This window comes from Notolabrus celidotus, chromosome 12 (genome assembly GCF_009762535.1).
Source record: "Notolabrus celidotus isolate fNotCel1 chromosome 12, fNotCel1.pri, whole genome shotgun sequence".
NCBI lineage: Eukaryota > Metazoa > Chordata > Actinopteri > Labriformes > Labridae > Notolabrus > Notolabrus celidotus.
This window is the reverse complement of record NC_048283.1, coordinates 17,068,623-17,089,341: the sequence shown is the minus strand read 5'-3', so window position 1 is coordinate 17,089,341 and position 20,719 is coordinate 17,068,623. Positions and strand designations below refer to the sequence as shown.

The following is a 20,719-nucleotide window of genomic DNA, read 5'->3' as shown; positions in this document are numbered from 1 at the left end:
TGCTTGGGTTTGAGTTTTTATTTTTGCTTCTTTTTTTTCTTTTCAGTTTAATTTAGTTAAATCAAAAAGATAGCCATGTGCTTTCAGAACGCACAACCAGAAACAACAACTGTCAGAGGAGGTGACTAAAGACAAATAGTTCACAAGATAACGAATAAGGAATGAAGAGTCAGCCCAAGACACAGAAAAAGTAGCGGTAAAAACAAAATGTGGAGTAGTCTTTTTCAATCAGATTTAAAAAAACAACTTTGCACTGTTCTTGCTGTCTGTACGTTTAGGTGTGTGTTATCAATGCCGAGCTGTGAGTGTCCTTTTTTGTAAAAGTTACGAGATATTGGTGAGGGGTCAGTACATGTCTCGAAGGCCGAGGGTTCCACGTCGAGCCGATGAGCCATGCGTCACAGTGACACTGTAACAGTAGAGTAAGTCCGTCAGCCACTGCTCCCTGGTCGCTCCTCTTGAATACCTCTGAAACACACACAAGCAGAGAGAATTAAGATTAACAGCCTCTGTAGGAGCCATGAAGGATTCAAGTGTTTATATTATCTTATTCTGATGTTTAGGGTAGGTTATTGTTTGTCTATTTTTTGTGATGTTGTTTTTTGTTGTTTGTTTACGATATGGTTTATTGTGGGGTCAGTTAATTAGGTTATTTACGGGTCATGTGTTAGGGGCGGGATATTGAGTTCATTTAGGCCAGGGGTTCTCAAACTTTTTGGGGCCAGGGACCCCTTACATTAAGCACATGCTTTAGCTTGGCTGGCCTCATAGCTTCGTTCGCTAGCACCTGAAGACACATGACGCATTTTGGTCTCCCGTCACTGTTCTCAATAAAACCAAACTCTATATACCTGTCGTCATATGGTCTTAATTTAGCTAGCTTTGGCTTAGCATCACTTTTACTATGTGAACTGATTTAGAAATGGCTTCATTCTTGCAAGGTAGTAAGCAAAGCTAACTAGTAGCAGGAGCAATTGTGACTGGAATGAAGTGTGAATGAGTTATACGTGACAGATTGATGTGCGTGTCACAATCATATCAGTTTGTTTTGGCCCAAAGCTAACTATGGTGAGAGTAATGGGCACAATATGCTGGTTTCATTGGTGCAAATGGTCCTCATCTGTATATATGCTGTTTTTAATGACACAGCACAATTTTATAATTTTCTTAGAATTTTTTACAATTATTTCTCGGACCCCCGCGCTATGGTTGGCGGACCCCCAGGGGTCCTAGGAACCCCCTTTTAGAACCACTGATTTGGCCACCTGTTTTCTTTTGTGTGGAGGTAGAGAGAGGGGGTGAGCTGGGTCTCCGTACTGTTGTTGACCGCTTATTTATGGCTTATTTATGGCTTATTTATGGCTATTTTCTTTTGTGCACTTTATCATGAGTTGATAATCCTTTCTGATTAATAAAAGGTTAAACTTACTTTTTTGTGCATTAGAGATTTTTGCTTTTAGCGCGTCCGACTCTAACTAGGCCCAACGGCTTTTGGCTCTTCGTAGTTGCTACAGCCTCCATGACAGGTTAGCACATTTCAATTCCTCACGTCTGGGTCTGTGTTTACCGTGAGCTGCTGTATGATCTCCTGCAGCAGAGTGGCGTTGGCCAGCAGCTGGTTTTGGATCGGTGTGTGTTGTAGCAGCATTGACAGGATCTGTCCCAGCTGTGGAAGCTCGTCCTCGCTCAGATCTCCAACTCGCAGCAACTGCAGGACCATTCGAAGCAGGCGAGGAACAGTGCTCAACGCTGACACACAGGCACCCCATATGGCCTCCCTGCACATGGGGCATAAAGACGTTTAAATCAAATTACTGCTACCACAAAAAATCACAACTATTTGAGCCAAGAATTCCTATCAAGGGGAGATTATCAGTATATGGTTGGATCACTCTACCTCTTGTGGTTTGTTTCGGTGGGCAACTCCTGCTGCAGAGTGACGAGCAGAGCCAGCAGGCTGAGGCAGCACTGAGACAGGAAGCGCAGCACAGGCTCGATGGGCAAGACGGACAGGTCCATTAGTCTGGACACAGCTCTGAGCAGCCCCGCTGCCATGTTGTCAGGTACAATCCCTAACTTCGTCTGAGAGAAACACACATTTGTTTGTTTTTAAAGGAAGCAAAGTTTGAGGAGTTCATCTAAATGTGAGAGAGAATTTTTTCTTACAAATGAAAACAATTTCTTACCAGGTATTTGCAAATGCCATTTTGCAAGACGTCAAAGCACTGTGACTTTGAACCCAGAGTCTCCAAAGAGTGGCAGACTTCCTAAAAATACAAAAGATGCAACGATTAGTTTTTTATTAGAAGTGTGTACTAGAGTGTCTCTTTTGAACAAATGCAAACATTCAATTGTGATTCTTATGTTACATAGTGGAAGAAAACCACATCCCCACCACAAATAAACTAAGCCTTCAAACTCCAGAACACATATTTCTACAGTGTTGTCAATCAAAGCAAGGCCTCAATAACAATTGAAATACTTGAATATTAGTTTCACAGGGATGGAAAGAAGATGCACACAAGGCCTGAGCAGCTGCCAGAAACTTTTTGAAAGTGGAAAACCAGGCTCGGCTTTTCCTTGTTAACTTCAAATCCAAATCTAATTTCTCATTAGCTTTTATCAATTTGATTTGTGTGTGTGTGTTTGTGTGTGCTGAAGTGCAGGAGTGAGAGCGAGCCAGTGTGTGTCAGAACACTGCACCTGTTGGCATTCTCCCCGTCATTAAAAACAATCCTGTCTCATTAGTCGAACCAGAGTTGACACAGTCCGTCCCCTAATGCCTCCCCCCCTCCCTCCACTTTCGCCACTGCATGTCCCCTTCCTCCTCCTTCCCGCCACTTGCCCGTGATTGACTCAGACAGGGAGATGAGAGAGGCAGGATCTGAGGGCTTAATTGAGGAGCTGAATTAGTGATTATAAGCCCCCCCACTTGTTCACACACTCACACACACTTGCCCCAGGGCACAGCAATGTTAACTGTAATTTCTGTGCAGAAATGTCACACTCCCATCATGCCATGGGCTCTCATTAGCATTTGTGCATATCCACCATGCCCGATAACCACGCATCTCCAACCTGCGCAACGCGATAAAGGTTCCCCTCTCAGCCGGAGTGCAACGATAAAGCTTCCCCCCTCTGAGCTCTATATGAGAGACAGAGAGGGACCGAGGGGACTGAAAGACCACTGCTGTGTCCAGAATATCAATACTTTTCATTTTCAAACATTGTCTTTTTTGCTTCTGCCTCCTACTCCAACCCCTTGTCCCTTGTAGATACTTCTAAATGTTTCATCCAAGTTTTCTGATCTGCAGCGACTCTGATTAGATTGTAAGAAAGATGCCGTAAACACACCTCAACAATATCCCACTGGTGTGTGAACTGCTCAAGAGGCGTGGGGTAAAGGCTGAGCGGTGACAGAGGTGAGGGAGGCAGGCAATCGTCGTCATCCTCTTGCAGAGAGGCCAGCCTGTCGGAGGAGAAGCCCGTCAGGGTGGAGAACAGGAAGCTGATGTAGTCCACGTCCTGCAGAGCCGCTTCCTGGCTCCCAACGGACCAGCCACTCAGAGATGACCTGGAGAACGTAACCAGATTACACAATGACAGACACGTAGATATGTGGATCAAACACACGCTTTTTCCGAGTATCCAACATCATCTTTTTTTAATTTTCTACGCATTTCAGAAAAACCATATAAAATAATTTACAAATTATGCTCCCCTGCGTATATATTCCTTTTTTTTGCATCGCTTCGAATTATTCATGATGCTGTGTTTTGTAAAAGCGTAACATTGAGGACAAACAGTTATCAAATATCCCTCCCATGTCTGGAGGGGAGGATAGATCTGTTACAGTAGGAAATGTGAGTGAATATTAAGAGTTGTTATGAAGCCCGGCACGCACATGCGGACAGAAGTATCTTCTCAACTACTACTCTATGACGACACTGCATTCCAGCCTCCCAAAGAGCCCTTTGTGCCCTACTCATTACTCTCACACACACACATACACACACTTCCCATCCCGATGAACTGAGCACTCCCTCAGCTGAGAGTTTGTATAACACTGCCCCAGTGACACAGACAGAAGGTCACACACACACCATCACAGGGAAAGGTAGGCTTTGGGGTGTAACAGAATCATTATTTGATGTCACCAGTTGGTTAAATATTGAATATGCACGTTCTCCACATCAGCACCTGTCATCAGGAAGACTTCTGATACGTATCATTTTCAGTGTCAGTAGTATCTTTTGAAAGCACAACACTGCCACCTGGTGGCAGCAGGGAGGGCTGCCTCAAGTTTGTTGCCTAATGAGCTGCTAGTTTCCACAAGAAAAAGACATTCCTCCTCTGTTAACTGACATGTTCAGAGTTTTTAAAACTCACCTAAAGTGGACAATACGAATAAGAGAGGCGGCGAGGCTGGCAGAGATTCGTCCGGTTGTGCAGCAGCAGCTCAGATTGGCCAGCAGGGACTGGGGCATCTTGGGCAGGAAGTAGAGCAGCTGCACCATTTGTTGCTGTGTCTCTGATGGTAACAGGACCACGACCCCCTCCTGTGGATCTTTACACACAAACACACACATTTGCCACACTTAACATGTAATAAAGTACAGACAGCACCCCCAGGGTATTTAACATGACGCTCTGAGAGGAAAATGAATCAATACCAGGAAGATTGTCCTACTAGCAGAATAGTTAAAAAAAAAAAGGAACAGATGTAGATAGAATTAAGACTTAGACAATGTGTGTGTGTGTGTGTGTGTGTGCGTGTGTCTGTGTGTGTGTGTGTGTGTGTGTGTGTGTGTGTGTGTTTGTGCGTGTGTGCGTGCGTGCGTGCGTGCGTGCGTGCGTGCGTGAGCGCGTGCGTGCGTGCGTGAGCGCTGTTCTCTCTCTGACGCACATGCTGATGTCAGAAAACCTCAGACAAAAGGAGTCTTGTGGTGGTGATTTGCTGGCCCTGCCACAGTTTTTTCTTCCTCTCCACATCAGCATAACCTCTGCCGTTTACCTCTACTTCATTTAATAAAGTTGTAAATTGGAAAACATGGAGCTCCATAGCCTCAGTTACATTGTAACTCAATGCTGTATTATGTTGAGCTGTGATTTTTCAATTGAATGAATACGTTTATTAAACCAAGTACTCCTAGAACAGGAAACTTGAGTACAGCAGAATTACATTTACAAAGTCAGAAAGTACTAGTCTCCAGTACTATGATGATCCTCTTTGGGTTGAAAGTTTCAAAACCTCCCATCTCTCAAGGCCAAATTCCACCAGATCCATGTCCAGTCCGTCTCCGGTCCGTCACGGCACCGGATCTGATAGGTTTCTATTCTAGTCAATCTGTTAACCCCCACTGGATCCGCTCCGTTGCGTTCCAGCTGAGTCTCTGATCCGGCAGGTCGGAACACAATAAATCAGATACCCAAGACTTCTATTTTTGCCGGATGCCGACGCATCAATTCAGCACAGAGCAGATGAAGCGGGACAGGAAGTCAGGCACCAAAACAAAATAAAACCCCGGTTAATTTTCAGAATAAAACACTCCGTGTTATTGTTAGATCGTTTTTTAACTTAACTATGACAACAAAATGTAATTTTGAGCGGAGCCAGGCCTGGAGTCATCAGGTCAGAGGTTTTCAGAGGCTGATAAAGACAACATGGACGAGGAGAGGAGGAGGAGAATCCTTGATTCAGTGATTGTCAAAGGAAAACCTCTGTCACATGACTCCAGCTGTCCAGCGGTCCTGCTCCGTGCTGCACTCCGAAAACGCAACCAGTGGGTGTTGACGGACGAGAGCGTACGGAGCCGGACCGCAGCGGATCAGAGACGGACCGGACACGGATCTGGTGGAAGTCCTGTGTTACTCCATCCTAAAGGCTGCCATATCAGGTCATTAGCACATCATGCACAGGGCCTGTGAGGCCAGTGCTGACTGAGGTGTGTTAAGAGGGTTCATAAAACTCAAACAACATTTACATCTTATGATTGATTTCACAAATATAGATGCTTCTATAACAAGATACATAACCCAGATGATCGATGTCCCTGCGGTTTTCTCTTTCTAAATGAGTGTGTGTGTGTGTGTGTACCATAGAGCGTGCAGGCGTTTGTCTGCAGACTGTTGAGCAGGTCTTTGTTTCCTCGTGAAGCGGCAGCCTGGATGGACATGATAACTCGTGCGGAGAGAGCAGGGTTACGGTGGCCCAGCTGGGACAACTGCAGAGGGAGATATGCCAACCAGCGACTCAGCACCTTACTCCTTCAAAAGAAGACAGGGAGGAGTAAAGCAGAGACAGTTACACAGAGGAATTAAGCATTCAAATGTAAACACTGAATGAAAGGATATTAGTATGAAGAATTTCCATTCGGACCTCAATAGATCGTTTGTGTGCAAACAAATATGATTCTTTTTACTCTCTATGGGCTGAGGGTATAGATAAGGAAGAGTAGAAGACTGTGCTCCAATCTTTTATCCAATCAGTTTACAAGCACAGATAAAGGATGTAGATAAGGGATGTGCTTTATGGAAAAGTTCAGCCTGGAGAACTTAATGAGGCATCCTTTCATTTAGACTTTAAAAGATGTGTTTACTACAAACCCCTTCATACAGTTGATTATATGTTGGGGTATTCCCTAAACAGAGTTTTGTTCTTATATCTTAAAATTGGGAAAAAGCATGGTTGATATTCTGGAAGTTCCATATTTCTCAAAAACAACGACATTGTAAGATATTGACTGGAAAATAAGACGACCCCCCCACTCCCTGCATTTTTCCAAGACCATTTTTTTTTTTAACAAGATCAAATTTGGTTTCTATGAAGAAGTCAGTTTTAATTAGCAATAATAATCAAACAAACTCATTAAATAAAACAAGGTAAGTTGTTGTTTTAACACCATAACATCATGCTTACAATGTCATTTCAAATGTAAATGTCATATTTTAATGGAATTAAGGATGATCTCATCTAAATGAAGCACACGTGGTTTCAGTATTTAAATATTAGAATTGTACCATATGTCTCAGCTGCGTGACCCTTGTTGTCCCTGCTGCATTCATAACTGTTATCTTAAATAAAAGCATTATATAACTCTGCCTTAGTGGTCAGGTAACATCCTATTTTTAAGCAGCTTTACTCTGGAGACCATCGGGAGACATGAGTCGTAGCCATGTGTATTCATCTTACATCCCCTTAGCTGCAGCAGTGAGTGATGAATAACTTCAGTTATGAGGGGTACACCTGCTTTACAGATGGAGGTGACGTCTGTTATGATGAAATTTGGCTTAATATTGCTTAACCCCGAATATAAGACAATCCCACTATTTTCAGATGTATAACTGTGAAAGAAAAAAGTGTCGCATTTTCAGGTTAATACAATAATATATAATAAATGTCTATAAAGGTGTTAAGTTTCAGTTCAGGATTCACATTGTTTTATACCAATGTACACTAGAATGATTTCTAATTACTCATTTTGGCGTTTGACAATGCTAAAACTTAGAGAGAAACCATGATCTCTGTTCTGTATTGAGATTACATTTTTCCATGCACTCTTATTTTTAAAGCCCACTGGAAGACGCAGTCATAAAAATACAAAGCATTTTAGAATAAAACCCTTTATTAGGACCCCACAGCTGTAATTGTGTTTAATTTAAGGGTTGTAAATCTCCAGTATGAAGATCCCACATGTTGTAAACAAGCGGCAACCTCGGGTCTAAAAATATGACTCCAATGCGGAAGTGCTAAAAACTGAAGTTCATCGAGGATCCACTTGAGGCTGGCTCCAAAAGTACTGGAAACCACATACACACTAATTCAAAAAAGCCGATCTTTACAGCAGAAATAAACATGTTTACAGCCTGGTACAAAAGACGGGTGTAGTCTGGATAGCTCATTTCTCGATCAGCACACACTGTAGGGGGACTGAATTTTTTTCTAACGTAGCAATTTCAAAGATATTGAGATTACGAGTCTTCCAATGAGAGACACAGCTGACTTGATTGACAGGTGGGAACACTGTAGCTGTTGGCTAGGAGACTCAAAGCCCGCCTCTTTACATCACATTCGCTCAACAGCAGCAATATGGCTGCCGTCGAGCGATTGGCCTCAAAACAGCACTTCAGAAACAGATGGGTGACGTCACAGATCCTACGTCCATATTTTATACAGTCTATGGTTGTAAAGAACAAAAAACTGAGAGTACCTTGCTATATGTGTGTGTCCTTGCTCCTGCAGATAGAGTTTGCTGTAGAACGACAGCAGCAGCGATCGTGTCTGCAAAGTCAGGTTCCTCTGCTTGTAGTACACATACACAGCTGCCAACAGCTCCTCTGTCACTGCTGCAGTAACACAAACACACATACAAAAACAAAAAGGGTCAAACAATTCACCTTAAAAAAAAATGTTTGCCCACTGTCTCAAACACTTGACTCTTTAGGATTTGTGTGTGCACATAATCTTATTGAATGAAACCTCAGATGCTTACTTTTGCTCCTCTGTGTGAGCACCATCTTCAACACAGTACCCAGTAGCATGTGGAGCTGCTTGTAGCTCAGCTTAACCCCGCTGCCCAGAGTGTCTCTCACAAATGTTCTCAGAGGTGTCAGCCAGTCTCCGTCTGTCTCTCGACCAACTCCTTGCCTCTGACTGAGGGACACCATGACCTGACAGAGTGTGATGTTAAGGGCCAGAGGCTCCACCGTGAATCCTGGGACAGCTGCAGTCTGCTTTGACCTGCAGTAAAGGCAACAGGATTTTAGCACCACAGTGAACTGGATCGTTATAGAAAAATATGGCATGACAACAGATCCTTCGTATCATTCTATTTTTAATGATCATTTTAACGCTGACATCCCTCACCTTTTGAGATCACCTTTCTTCCTATGTCTGGGTGTATCCCGAGAACCATAGGGAAAGTTCTTCATGAAGTGCTGCTTAAAGTCTCCCAGGTATTCTTTATGAAACCATGCATCCTACACAAACATATGTAGCATTTTAGTCAACTTTATCTTGTATAAAAATAAACCATTAGATATTTTTGCACTCCACATCTCACCAGTGCATCCCGATGCTCCTGCTGAGGTGCCAGTTTTCTCAGCAGCTGCAGAATCGACAACACTTGGAACATTACTGACATTGCCTCTGGGGTGAGCAGGTGAGCACCCTCACTGCTGTTCCAGGTGCAGTCGCTGGTACTGGCTTCTACCCAAACTTCCAACAGAAGAGGCACCAGAGTGGCTGCAAAGCTTTGCACCGAATCAGCTGATTCCAGACCCTCACCCACTGCAGGTCCAGGTTCCACCTCCGGTCTGATAAGATGGAGAATCAACATTAAACATGGACTAGAATGTATGAAATTCAACTGAAACAATTTTAAATGTGTTTGTGTTTGTTTGTGTGTTTGTGTGTTTGTGTGTGTGTGTGTGTGTGTGTGTGTGTGTGTGTGTGTGTGTGTGTGTGTGTGTGTCTGTGTGTGTCTGTGTGTGTGTTCCTTTGTGGCTCGGGAGATTTTTGGTATCCTACCTGAGTTTAAAGGTGGACCGTGGAGTTGGTTTGGCCCCAGAATGCTCATACACCCTGACTCCAACCTTGTTGTAGGTGAGCTCTTCCCAGTTTAGACAGAGAGGTGTAAGCCTGCCATGTCCACTGGAACCAAACACTCCTTCAGTTTGAACAAAAATATCACTTTCCTCCACTGGTCTTTCCTCAACCACTGCCTGCAGAAAGCGTCCAAGCCTTCAAATAGAAATGACACGAAACAAATGATCAGCAGCTAAATTAATAGTATAATTCAACAAATGTATCCAGAATCTAAGTGTGCATGGGTCAAACCTGGAAAGAACAGAGAGCCGCCACTGCTGGCTTGTAACAGCCCTGCTTGGATTGACTGATAGTGCCCACGTCCGTCCCTTTGCATCTTGTGTTTTTTTGGCACCAGTGCTGTTTTGTTTGTGGGAAATCAACTCCAGGAAGTTAGTGAGAAGTACAGCAGGCCGTGAAGCTAGCAGACCTGGGTAGTGCTCCAGCAACACATCAAGAACTTTCATGGCATCCTCCTGGATGGCTGGCTCAATGTGAGTCATGGCACAGGACAGGTGGGCACTGAGGAGGGGGAAAAATGGAGCCACTCGTTCTGCAGGCACAGACTGTGCAATTAACCTGGAAGGAGTGCACAGGTGCAGAAAGCTTAGACTATGTTCACTGACAGAAAATAAAGCCAAGGTTGCATTTTTACTATACTGCTGTATTTCTGTTCCACTGATACTTCTCTAACCTGAGCACACGTGTAGCTGCCACCCGAACGTTGCCATCCTTGTCCGTGAAAACAGCTGCCACTTCAGAAAGCAAGCGAGACAGATGCTGCTCTAACAGAGAAGGACTGAGAGACAGCAACTCTTTCAAACCCATCAAGGCACTATGTTTGACATTGGCATTGTAATGGTGGAGCTGAGACAGAAGCTCCTGGTGAGGTAGGGGGGAAAGGAGAAGAAAGGAGAGAAAGCAGAGGAATTTAAGTACTCCAAACGTTAATTCATAATGATGACAAGTAAGGTAGTTTACTGAAAAGATGAAAGAGAAAGGAAGAGCTTACATTAATACCAAGCTGTCTGTGGGTGGTGGGACCACTTGTGTCTCTCTTCAGCTGTTCAGATAAATGGATTCCCTTTGTACGGAAGTTGGTGTTGGTGGCATTATCAGCTTTGGGTTTCGTCTTTCCCACTTTTAACTTCACCTTCTGGAAGTCATCCTGTCTCTTCTTCTTCTTGGACTTCATCCTTTCAAGCTATAGATCTGTGATGCAGAGACAAAAGCCATACTGACCATCTGAATATATTTGGACAGAATGATTGAAGCATTAAAGCATACAACACAGATGGAAGTATTTATAAGAATCTACAATCGGCACTGAGGCAGCTGCACTCGTATTCACAACCACTGACATTAGGTGAGGCTAACTGTGTCGCTGCTACCTTGCTTCGGCATCATGCATGTCAGTTATTCATTTTACTCACAACAGAGACAGTCCTGGTACAGCCGTAAGAAGTTCCAAATACACCAACCACCCAACAAGTGTCTCGAGATAAAGATTAGCCCCTGTTAAAATGTATAAATTAATATAAAAGAAAAATACTTAGCATTCATACATCTCGTGCTTATGCATGGGGTCCTTCAGCTCTGTGTACATGTTAGCAAGGCGTCGTTAGAACTGTTGACCCCGACGGCTGCGGAGCTTACATTCATAACCCTGTTTGTTATTTATGAAAATGTAATATTATCAAAACATGTTACATAAATTTCAATTTATATCATAAATCAATACACTTACAATGAATGTTTTTCATACAGTTTAGTTTAGTCACTGTGGGGGGATTAACGGGACGCCCTGGTGTACAAAGCGAGCGCACTGCACAGTTGCCCCCAAAAGTGCCTGATCATTTTAAGTATTTCCTGTCCAACGCCTTACCACTCTTGACCATATATGACATGTTTTGTTTTGTTTCAATTCGAAAATGTGTTTTTTTAGATTATTTTTGTTGAGAACGAAAATAAAGTAGTGTAAAATTCAATATTTTAAAGCTGGCAAACGCACAGCCCTCTTTGCTCATCAACGCCGGGCTGTTCATGTGAATCCGCTTGTAGTTTCGTTGTTATCGTAACGTCCTAGCTAGTCGGGTCGTCGGCTCCTAACTCGTGCTCGGAGGAATTCACAGTTTGTATCCAATACCTCGGGTATGAGGGTTTATTCTATTTTGTGTTCAACTAGTAATGACAAATAAGATATTGGGCGTCTGTGCCTACTATGAGGTTTACCATAGCTAGCGTGATATTGTAAAGAACATGGTCTACCATAACTGTTGGCTTGACTAGGCCTTAGATGAAACGAAACAACAGAAGTGAAACCGATATCTGTTCGTAGAGACTGGTGTTTACTCTATTTTTCAGTGGAAAAAATAATAACAAATCATCATTTTACCCCACAGTCCAGAAACAGAAGGAATGGAGGTCCAAGCTTCAATAAACAACCCTCCACCAAAAAATGGGCCGCAGCCAAATCAAAGGAGGAATAACAGAGTAGGTATCACAACAGTGCCCTGTGCACGAGCCTAACCCATTATAAACCACTAATATACACCTTTGAGAGTCAGGTGGTGGTAGCAGTCCTTGGAAGGTGGACATGGTACCCACCTCTGTGCTCTCGGGCTTTGCTGTGTTGCACTGTGGTTTGTGAAAACCAAAATCAGTGATCTGGGCCTCACAGCTGTGGATTGTTGGTGTGATCTAGAGGACTTTCCTCAAACAGTCCAGTTGGCAGCTCAAAGATGTAAACATTGCTTAAGTGTTCTGAAACTGGTTATAGTTTTCGCTTCTTTTTTTTTAGACTTTGAGCTTTATGTGTGTCGTTGGGACTTTGGTTCTCTGAACCAAAACCTGTTGACAGACTACTCAGTTTTTACCTCTGAGTGCTGTCACAAAGTCTAAAAGGCAGAGACTTAGCAGTTCTCATGGAGGGATCCTGTCACAGAAGATAAGATGTTTTAGTTTTTTTGCATATATGTACATCAGCAGCAAATTAGAGTAGCATATACTGCCACACATTGAAATGCAGTGCAAGACACGAAGGGAACTTGCATAAGAAGTCATTCTTGAAACTATTCAGAAATGTAACATGCAAAATGTGCAAATTCATTGCTACATACAGCCTTTTGAATTGTTCTTGTGCTTGGAAGCTTTTTACTGTCTTTTATCTCTTGGCTTCTCTCTTTTGATTAAGGGATGTTTGGCAACATGCTTTCTTGTGGCACTGCCTTAAGCCCAAGTAATAATAGTCGAAGGCCTCAAGATAAAGCAGGAACAACATTAATACTGTTAAAATTCACATGTTCCAGGCTGATATCACTCCCTTCGTTTCCCTTCCTGAAAAAGGGCGGGTTGTTAAATTTGCATTTTCTCGAGTGAGTATGCTGTTTTTATGTCAAACTCAAATCAGCGCTCCCAAACACACCACACTGGATGTTAAGAGGCCTTAATACACAGTGGTAGATGAAACATGCTTTTTTACATTTTGTTTCAAACTTCTTGCAACAACTACTGAGGTCTTGACCTCAGTGCTATTCCACTTTTACCACTGTAAACATACTTTGTGTTGTATCCTTCATATAGTAAATGTGCTGCCTTATTAAGCCTGTTTTCCTGTTCTTTTTTCTCATAAACTGAGAATTATAATGACAAGGACACTTGTCTCTGACTGCCACTGCTTGTTGCAGGGGCAATGGAGAACAAAGAAAATATTTGCTCTTTGGCATACATAGGGTGGCCGACATGGACCTGGAGTTCAGTCCTCTGCTAAATGTCATCCTGTAACTAATGCCTCTATGTGTCTCTCTCCTTCATGTGGGTTTATTCCCTCCATTGACAGAGAAAGCTGCCGCAGCATTCTGCTGAAATAGGTAAGTCCTCAATACATGGTGCTACTGCCAGTGCTGAGAGTTAGAGCTTGAGGCAGTGATTTTCCTGCTTCTTGTCTTGGGGTGGTGGCATGTCCACCACTCTTTGAGACTCTCAGTCACAGAAATGGGGGCTGTTCTGGTGCCATGATCAGTGTTTGTCACTACAGTTAGTCTTGCAAAACATTGTCCATTACATTGCACTCGTGTTACTATTTGAAAAAGCCACTTTTCAATATTTACTTGATTTGAAAATGCAGAGTTATACCAATAAATTTCAAAAGCCAACCCATTCTCCTAACATGTTGCTACATTGAAGATGAGTACTGTTAGCTCCTTAAGTCTCCATAGACCACTATACATGGTCTTTGAAAAGTGGAACATGGAACTGCGTGTTCGTGATGGCTGCCGCTATGCACTTTTTGTGCTTTGATGGTTGTATGAACTTTTTCCTCTTTTTTTAAGTGTTTTTTTTCTCTTGAAAACATTGTGACACTGCTGAATGCAGCATTCTGTTTTCCATTCGTTTGTTTGTTCTGAACTGGTTTGATGACATGTTTCTAACACGCAATTTCTTTGAGTTAAACTTTCTAATTCACAAGAGCATTTTGAACTGTGCAGGGAATTTATCGTGTGGTTGCAGTTCAACTGCTTATTTTTGTCAGCACAGAAGTGACACTTCTGTAGTCAGGCAAATCTAGGGGAAAAGTGTCAATGGGGCTTGTGTTTTGAAGCCCTATCAGGGTCCAAATACAGGGTTAGCCAAGAGCTGTGGTTCTTGTTTTTCCCCCACAACCTCTAAAGCACACACAAGGAGTTTGGGTTGCTCAGTTAATAAAGATAAAGTAATTTGGCAATGAGACACTAAACCTGTTTAACACCTGTCTTCTTAACAATGATCATTAAAGGTTTATCTTGTGACATCGATACCTTGATAAAGTGCCTCACTGAACCAATTTGTTGGATTTCTGCTTTTTGTTGACCACTGTTGTTTCCTCAGTGTTCACCAAAGGCTCATCTATCCAGACCATGCCCAGTCTCATCAAAGTGTTGAAGGGAGTCACAGACTGCATTGTTGGTGAGCAGAAGGGATATGTTCCTAGCATACATCTACCATACCTTTTTCCTTTCCTATGCTTAAGTGCATAACCAATGATAGTTACTTGTCTACAGGTCTTAACTATGTTTGGGAGTACCGAAGCCCCAGTAAATCTGTACCACCGCACTACCAGTGCAAACTTTGCGCCGTCTCCCGCTTGCAGCATGATATGGTTGCCCACGTGAAAGGATGGAAACATAGTTTCAGATACATGGTGAGTATTTGTATTTTGATCCAACAAAAACCTTTCAGGAGTTCTAATTGATTTCTTTTGAGTTTATTTAAAGTCTCCAAAACAAAAGCAGAAAGTTATAATGTCATGTGGAGCCGACATGTGCAGTAAGAGTAGGTTTACTCTAACTAGGAAGAAATGATCATATCAGGTGTTTATATGGCTAACAAGCCAAACATCAAACGACGTAAACTACACACCACTTAATCAGAATTAAGTTATTTGGGGATGGACTTGATCTGACCAGTCTGTTCCTAATATGTGTTTACATGAAGCACTGTTATTCTGAACTGGCTATTACCCCGATTATAAGATGTCCATATAAACATACCTGCTTTGAAAATGAGGCAGTGCTTTTTACTAGTGAGAATGGCTCTGCGCCAAAAAGTCAGAGTGGAACAGGGAGAAGACCAGGGTTTAGTCTGCGCTGCTGTTGGTCATAAATCACTCTGTTACACCCCCTCTTTTTTTTTACCAACCTCTGAGGGTACAAAAACCAACACGTTTGAATCGGTGATGACAGTATAGCATAATCCATGTTACAGCAGAATGTGACAATGGTGATGCTTTTGAAACTAGTACACTACCAACCCCTGATTTGCAACTGTTTTCTTCTTTGTGCACAGAAAAAAGTCCACCCTGACAAGATCACCTATGAAGAGGAGGAGGGTGTCAAAGACCCAGCTGTGAGAAAGAAGATCAAAGAAGCTGCAGCTGAGGTGGAGAAGACGGAGGGCAGGGGACAACTCAAAGTGAGTCTTGTTTTGGTCCTTTGAGCTATTTAATACATCATAATTTGCAGAGTGACTTTTGTTTTGTTTCTCTCCTGTGTACAAGGTTATTCTGAAGGAGCCCTGTGAAGTCATTGCTTTCAAAGGACTTCGTGAGTTATTCAGCTGTTATCGGTTCATTCATTATGATTTCCAGTTGGTTTTGTTCTCCCTGGGTTGTGAATATCTGTCCACATTGCTCTCTCCCAGGTTCTGCAGCTCCTAAAGTTGTACCTCCACTAGCACCAGTTATGGGACTGAAGGGACCACCCCCCTTTGGTAAGTCACTTATACTATCAAAGAATAATCTTCACCCAAGTGTACCTGTATCCCCATTAGTTCATAAATTGCTGTATGTGCATTTAAATGCAGCGAACATGTCTTCCTCACAGGTCCCAGGTTTTCTGACCAGAGGTTCCCTCCTCAGGGAGGTCTTCTTCCTGACTATCCAGTAGGAGACTATGGGGAGCCTGGCTTTGGAGGCTACTCAACCGGGCCAGATTTCCTTGACTCTGGTATGGATCCAAGACCTTTCTCAGATGGTATGGGTCCACGCCAAGCTGGAGATGGTTTTGGACCAGGTAGTGGAAGAGATAGTTTTGGAAGGAGTGGCCTACTGGAGAGCCCACGAAGAATGTATCCTGATGAGTACCAGGGCCCCCCAGTGGGGGGTGGCTTAATGAACAGACCTGTAGACAAAGCACTGGAGAGGCCGGGCCTGATGGGAGCAGCTCCAGAAAGTAGCGGCCTTCCTAATAAACTACTTTCCTACCTGGTAAATGTTTTTTTTCTCACATAAGGCTCCACCCAAACTGAAGAAAACCAAAAACAGTTTAGTTAGGATACTCATCATTTCTGTTCCATCTAAACATCTTTTCTCAGGACTCTTTCCGGATAGAGAACGAGGATGACGCACAGCTTGTGCTGAAAGTGACACAGAAACTAACAGATGTGCTGATGGAGTACAGACTGAGGAGCGTATCATCGGTATGGCGCTTGATTTGACTAGAAACTGTTTCAATTGTCATACCTTACTACTTAAGTGGTAAGGTATGACAATTGTGGAGTATAGGTGTCGGCTCTTCCTAATTTTCCTCTTTGTTTGTTCTGTAGGGTTCCAGTCTGAACAGCTTTTCAATGAGCTCAAGTTTTTCTTCCACACCTTCAAGATTGCCAAGCAGTGATAGATACTCCAGTAGTCTCTCAGGTATGTATGCACCAAGTCTCCTTGCTACCTTTTTATATAGACTTATCCATCCATGAACATAGGACATGTATTGTCTAAGTCTATAGAAAATGTTTCTCAAATTGAAAATAAAATTGAAAATAACATGCAAGTCAGAATGATGCTTCATTCTTTGTGCTGGCCTTTTGTTTACTGTATCTCTTGTCTTTGTACACCTTTTCCTGCAGGTCCTAGCAGGTTTTCTGATGGTCCATCCAGGTTTTACAAATGATGATCAGGAGATGTGACACCATAATCTTCTTATACATCTGTCCTTTATGTGCATAAGTTGACTGTCCAGGAGTTTAAACTTTCTGTAAAACCATATAATTTTAGGCTTTTTTTTTTGTTGCCACCCAGTATTTCTTTGGGGGGGGGCCTCTTTAGAGGTCTATTAGTTTCAAAGGTTTTACATAAAATGCTTGTCCGTGTTCTCTGCATCTTTAGATGATCGTTACATTAGACCACTGTTAATTACCCATGGTCCAATTCTATTAAAGACATTAAACTCGAGTGTTTTCCACATTTCTGTATGGTTCCTCTTGCTTTGGTTATTGACGTAGTTTAATTTTGATTATCACTCTCCTACAGGTGAAAGACACCTGTAGATTGATCCTGGTCCAAGTTATCAGAGATGTAGTCACACAATAACAACACTGGGAAGCCTGAGTTAATAAGAAGTCATTAGACAGTTCTAATACATTTATTTAAAAATGTACAAGATGTTCACATGGATTGTATAGAAACGCTTAGCAAATATTGAGCATAGTGAATACATTTGATTACAAGTAGGAAACATAACAGGTTGATGCAATTGAGTAGAAAGACAACGTAGCAAAATTAAGATCCATCAGTTCTTGATATCTGGGTCTGCAGTTGAAGATTAATTTTCAACTTTGTCAGGCAATGTGTGTCCCAAGATGTCCTCCATCTGCTTCACATTAATGAGGGTTAGGAGCACTTCAGACCCAAGAAAGTTCAGTCCATGGAGCCTCTGAGCAAGTGCAGCAGACTTGGCTGATCCAAACTGGACCACAGCTTCACCAATACTCGTACCTGCACTGTCACGTAGAAGGGAAATATCATCCTCTGCAATTTTGTATTTGCAGAAAAAACCCTTTATTTGACTTTCATGAACATCAGCTGGCATGTTTCGAACAAACAGGCATGTCTGAGCTGCTGGGTCTAGGTTCCCACTTGGTGGTTCCTCTGCTGGAACAAAGCTCTTCTGCTTTGTTTTCTTGTCTGTCCTCAGAAAATGGTTCTGATTCCTTGGGTGGGTTTTAGCCATCAATTCCTTCATCATCAATCGTGAGACTGACGAGACCTCAATAGCAGAAGAACCCACGTGGCAACCGGTGAGAGTCATTGCATAGTCATAATCCTCAGTGTCTTTAAAAATGATAAAAGCTGTGTCGGTTCTGTTTCCTTCCTTGTCAAGCAGATGTAGTACATTTTTGTGTGGAATAGATGCGCATCGAAATAATTCTTTTATTTCCGTCTTTGTCATCGTTGTGGGTAGATTACTAACCTTGACAATGTACTCTTTTGTTGGTGAAATGGCACTTAAGTCATTGTCTGGTCTTGGCCTCTTTGCTTTTAATGGCAGTTGACCAACATGTCCACTCTTGATCCGTAATGAGGGAAGCAATCTTTGTTTGTGGTTTGCCGTTTCTCTGAAAGGGCTTCGCTTCCGTTTTACCTTTGCTCCAACATTCAAAGCATGTTCACATTCTTGCAGAGCACCGGTCCACATCTTCTCTGTTGCTCCACGTACCTCAACAGAGATGTTGCCCAGCTGATGTTGATTGAAGAGAAGTGCATCACTTGCATCCTGTACGTTTGCAAACTTAACAAGGCAGCCATGGTTAAGTCCCAACTTCACATTCACTATGGCTTCCTGTACAGCCAACCCTCTGAAAAACTGGCAGATGTCATCTTTCGTGGTAGAGGATGGCAGACCAAAGAGTCTGACATAGCCTGGGATTGACTCTACATTTTGCTCTTCAGTCTTCATCTCATAAGACACATCTCTGTTGCCAGCCTCTGTGTAATTAATTACGTCATCTTTACTCTGATCGGATGACTGGAGGCCTTGAAGGACAGTACAAATTCCAAGAAGAAAGGCAGTACTTGAATCAAGTGTGGGCGCACTTGGATCTTGTTGATTTGTAGTGTCAGCACAGAGAAGCTGTTGCAGATTTGCAGTTGTGATATCATGTAGCATGGTAGAGGGTGGTAGATCTGCAGTTTGAGGGCTTAGATTCCTTTCATTCATGTGTAGATTTGCATCCCTAGAAGGTCTTGGTATCTTCACTAGGTTGGGGGAGGGGGTCTTCTTATTTAACAATGACTTAAGTTTGTGCTCCAACTCTGCCATGTTGCTTATATGAAGAGTCACATTAGACCCTTTTAAGATATGTCCTGTGAGCCGCATGGCAAGCTGGGCATCCTTTTCTGTGCTGAATGCAATGAACGCCTCTCTTAGACATCCTCCCAGTATGTAGACTCCACCTTCAGGAATGTTAAGGCGTTTAAAGAACGTCCTGATGTCTTCAGTGCCTGCCTTCACATCAAGGCCTTGCAAACGAATGATGATAGTCATTTTGTAAAACAGGACAGGAAGTTTCTGAAACAAAGAAAACCAAAGTGAAAACCCCATACATCCACATGAAAAGTCGACATCGACGCGGGTCCTTTGAAGGATATTTATACAGCTAAAAACACGTGCGTCATGCAGGAGCAGAGAAAAGAAAATGCTTCTGTGAGAACATGAAAAACAGGTTTTTCTTTCTCCGTGAAACGCACATAAATACTTAAATCTACACCATATTACAATATCTAATGTAAGGAGATGGTGTTTGTCGTGTTCCTGTTCCACGTGTCTTACTTACCAAAAGGTGTCTTCTCCTCCTGGACCCTACACTGCCTCTGGAGCTGTGCTCTGGAGTCTGGTCAGGACGACAGCGTTTTCCCTCCCTTTACTTTCATCTGCCATCAACTCTCCAGCTAGGTTTCGACACATTAGCGCCCCCTGGTGGACTGGGGTGTTTGCAGAATTCCACAGGTTAAATGCTAAACAGGTTTTTCAGCAAAGCCACCGCGGTAGAGATGTGAGGTTCGCGAACGGGTCGGTCTTTTGAACGGCTCTTTTAAGTGAACCATGAGAACTGATTCGCAGTTGCGAGCCGTTCATTTAGGAGCCCACGCTGCCTTCATGTGTCACCTGCGTGCCCCATGAGTCTTTTGCTCACACCTATTGTCACACTTTGTTATTGTTTACATTGTTTTGATGTGGATTCGAGTCAAGGAGCTGAGCTAGTTCAGGTGTAGAAACACCAGGTGGGGTAATACAAATTTGCATATAATGTCCTAATTTTTATTCTAGATGTACTTATATTTTTTATATACATATATATTTATTCTTATTTCTTTTTTTCTGTATTGTTAAAATGTTATTGTGTAGAAATATTATAGTAAAGTTGTTTTGCATGGAAGTTATCTGTAGCCTGCTTAGTTTTTATAGTGCCACAAAGTTTTTTAGGTGAAGGAAAATTCAAAATAGCAATCTCACTGTCGAAGCATGGGGATATGACACCATCTTATGGAATGTTTATCTATTTTCATTTTCATTGTTCATTTTTAAACTGTCACTGCACTACCTGCACTGTGTACATAGGCTGTTTTTATAAAACTGTACTTTATCATATTTTATTGTATTTTATATTTAAATTTCAGATATTTAAAAGCTGGAAGAGAGAAACAGCTTCTCGTTTTTCCTGTATGTCTCGTATATATAGTGAAAATTGACAATAAAAACCTTTGAACCTTGAACCTTACAATGCCAAATGAAATTATAATCAATATTTCAGAAAAATTCCCACCAATAGATATTTGTGGGATGTGTAAGTTTGAATTATTCTGATCCAAATCTTATCTTA

At 42.4% G+C, this 20,719-nt stretch overlaps 3 protein-coding genes across 9 annotated transcripts; 1 reads left to right on the top strand and 2 right to left on the bottom strand.

Annotated features, from left to right (window-relative positions):
* tex10 (testis expressed 10) lies at window positions 1–12,282 on the bottom strand. Of its 6 annotated transcripts, none has more exons than XM_034696873.1 (17): window positions 11,334–11,628; window positions 11,152–11,252; window positions 10,599–10,798; window positions 10,281–10,468; window positions 9,839–10,165; window positions 9,530–9,742; window positions 9,063–9,315; window positions 8,867–8,979; window positions 8,493–8,740; window positions 8,211–8,346; window positions 6,098–6,267; window positions 4,390–4,567; window positions 3,355–3,574; window positions 2,187–2,267; window positions 1,898–2,082; window positions 1,568–1,778; window positions 1–468 (listed from the first exon to the last, which is right to left on the bottom strand). In XM_034696873.1, exons 3-17 carry the CDS (start codon window positions 10,779–10,781, stop codon window positions 346–348), a joined length of 2,829 nt encoding a protein of 942 aa, XP_034552764.1. In that variant the 5' UTR covers window positions 10,782–10,798; window positions 11,152–11,252; window positions 11,334–11,628; the 3' UTR covers window positions 1–345. The 6 variants fall into 6 exon arrangements, with proteins under 6 accessions (XP_034552764.1, XP_034552765.1, XP_034552766.1 ...); XM_034696874.1 differs by having other exon boundaries at window positions 11,020–11,252; window positions 11,334–11,428; XM_034696875.1 differs by lacking the exon at window positions 11,152–11,252 and adding an exon at window positions 11,020–11,101 and having other exon boundaries at window positions 11,334–11,412.
* Window positions 11,602–17,303, top strand: si:ch211-197h24.6. 2 transcript variants are annotated; one of them, XM_034696881.1, is made up of 12 exons: window positions 11,602–11,737; window positions 11,989–12,079; window positions 13,425–13,455; window positions 14,453–14,530; window positions 14,626–14,765; window positions 15,410–15,535; window positions 15,621–15,666; window positions 15,764–15,832; window positions 15,946–16,328; window positions 16,436–16,540; window positions 16,667–16,760; window positions 16,967–17,303. In XM_034696881.1, the coding sequence occupies exons 2-12, from the start codon at window positions 12,005–12,007 to the stop codon at window positions 17,008–17,010; spliced, it is 1,191 nt and encodes a 396-aa protein (XP_034552772.1). In that variant the 5' UTR covers window positions 11,602–11,737; window positions 11,989–12,004; the 3' UTR covers window positions 17,011–17,303. The 2 variants fall into 2 exon arrangements, with proteins under 2 accessions (XP_034552772.1, XP_034552773.1); XM_034696882.1 differs by lacking the exon at window positions 13,425–13,455 and having other exon boundaries at window positions 11,609–11,737.
* Window positions 17,304–17,465: 162 nt separating this feature from the next.
* rbm12ba (RNA binding motif protein 12Ba) lies at window positions 17,466–19,812 on the bottom strand. The gene is made up of 2 exons (XM_034696879.1): window positions 19,673–19,812; window positions 17,466–19,407 (listed from the first exon to the last, which is right to left on the bottom strand). The coding sequence occupies exon 2, from the start codon at window positions 19,381–19,383 to the stop codon at window positions 17,662–17,664; it is 1,722 nt and encodes a 573-aa protein (XP_034552770.1). The 5' UTR covers window positions 19,384–19,407; window positions 19,673–19,812; the 3' UTR covers window positions 17,466–17,661.
* Window positions 19,813–20,719: the final 907 nt, after the last annotated feature.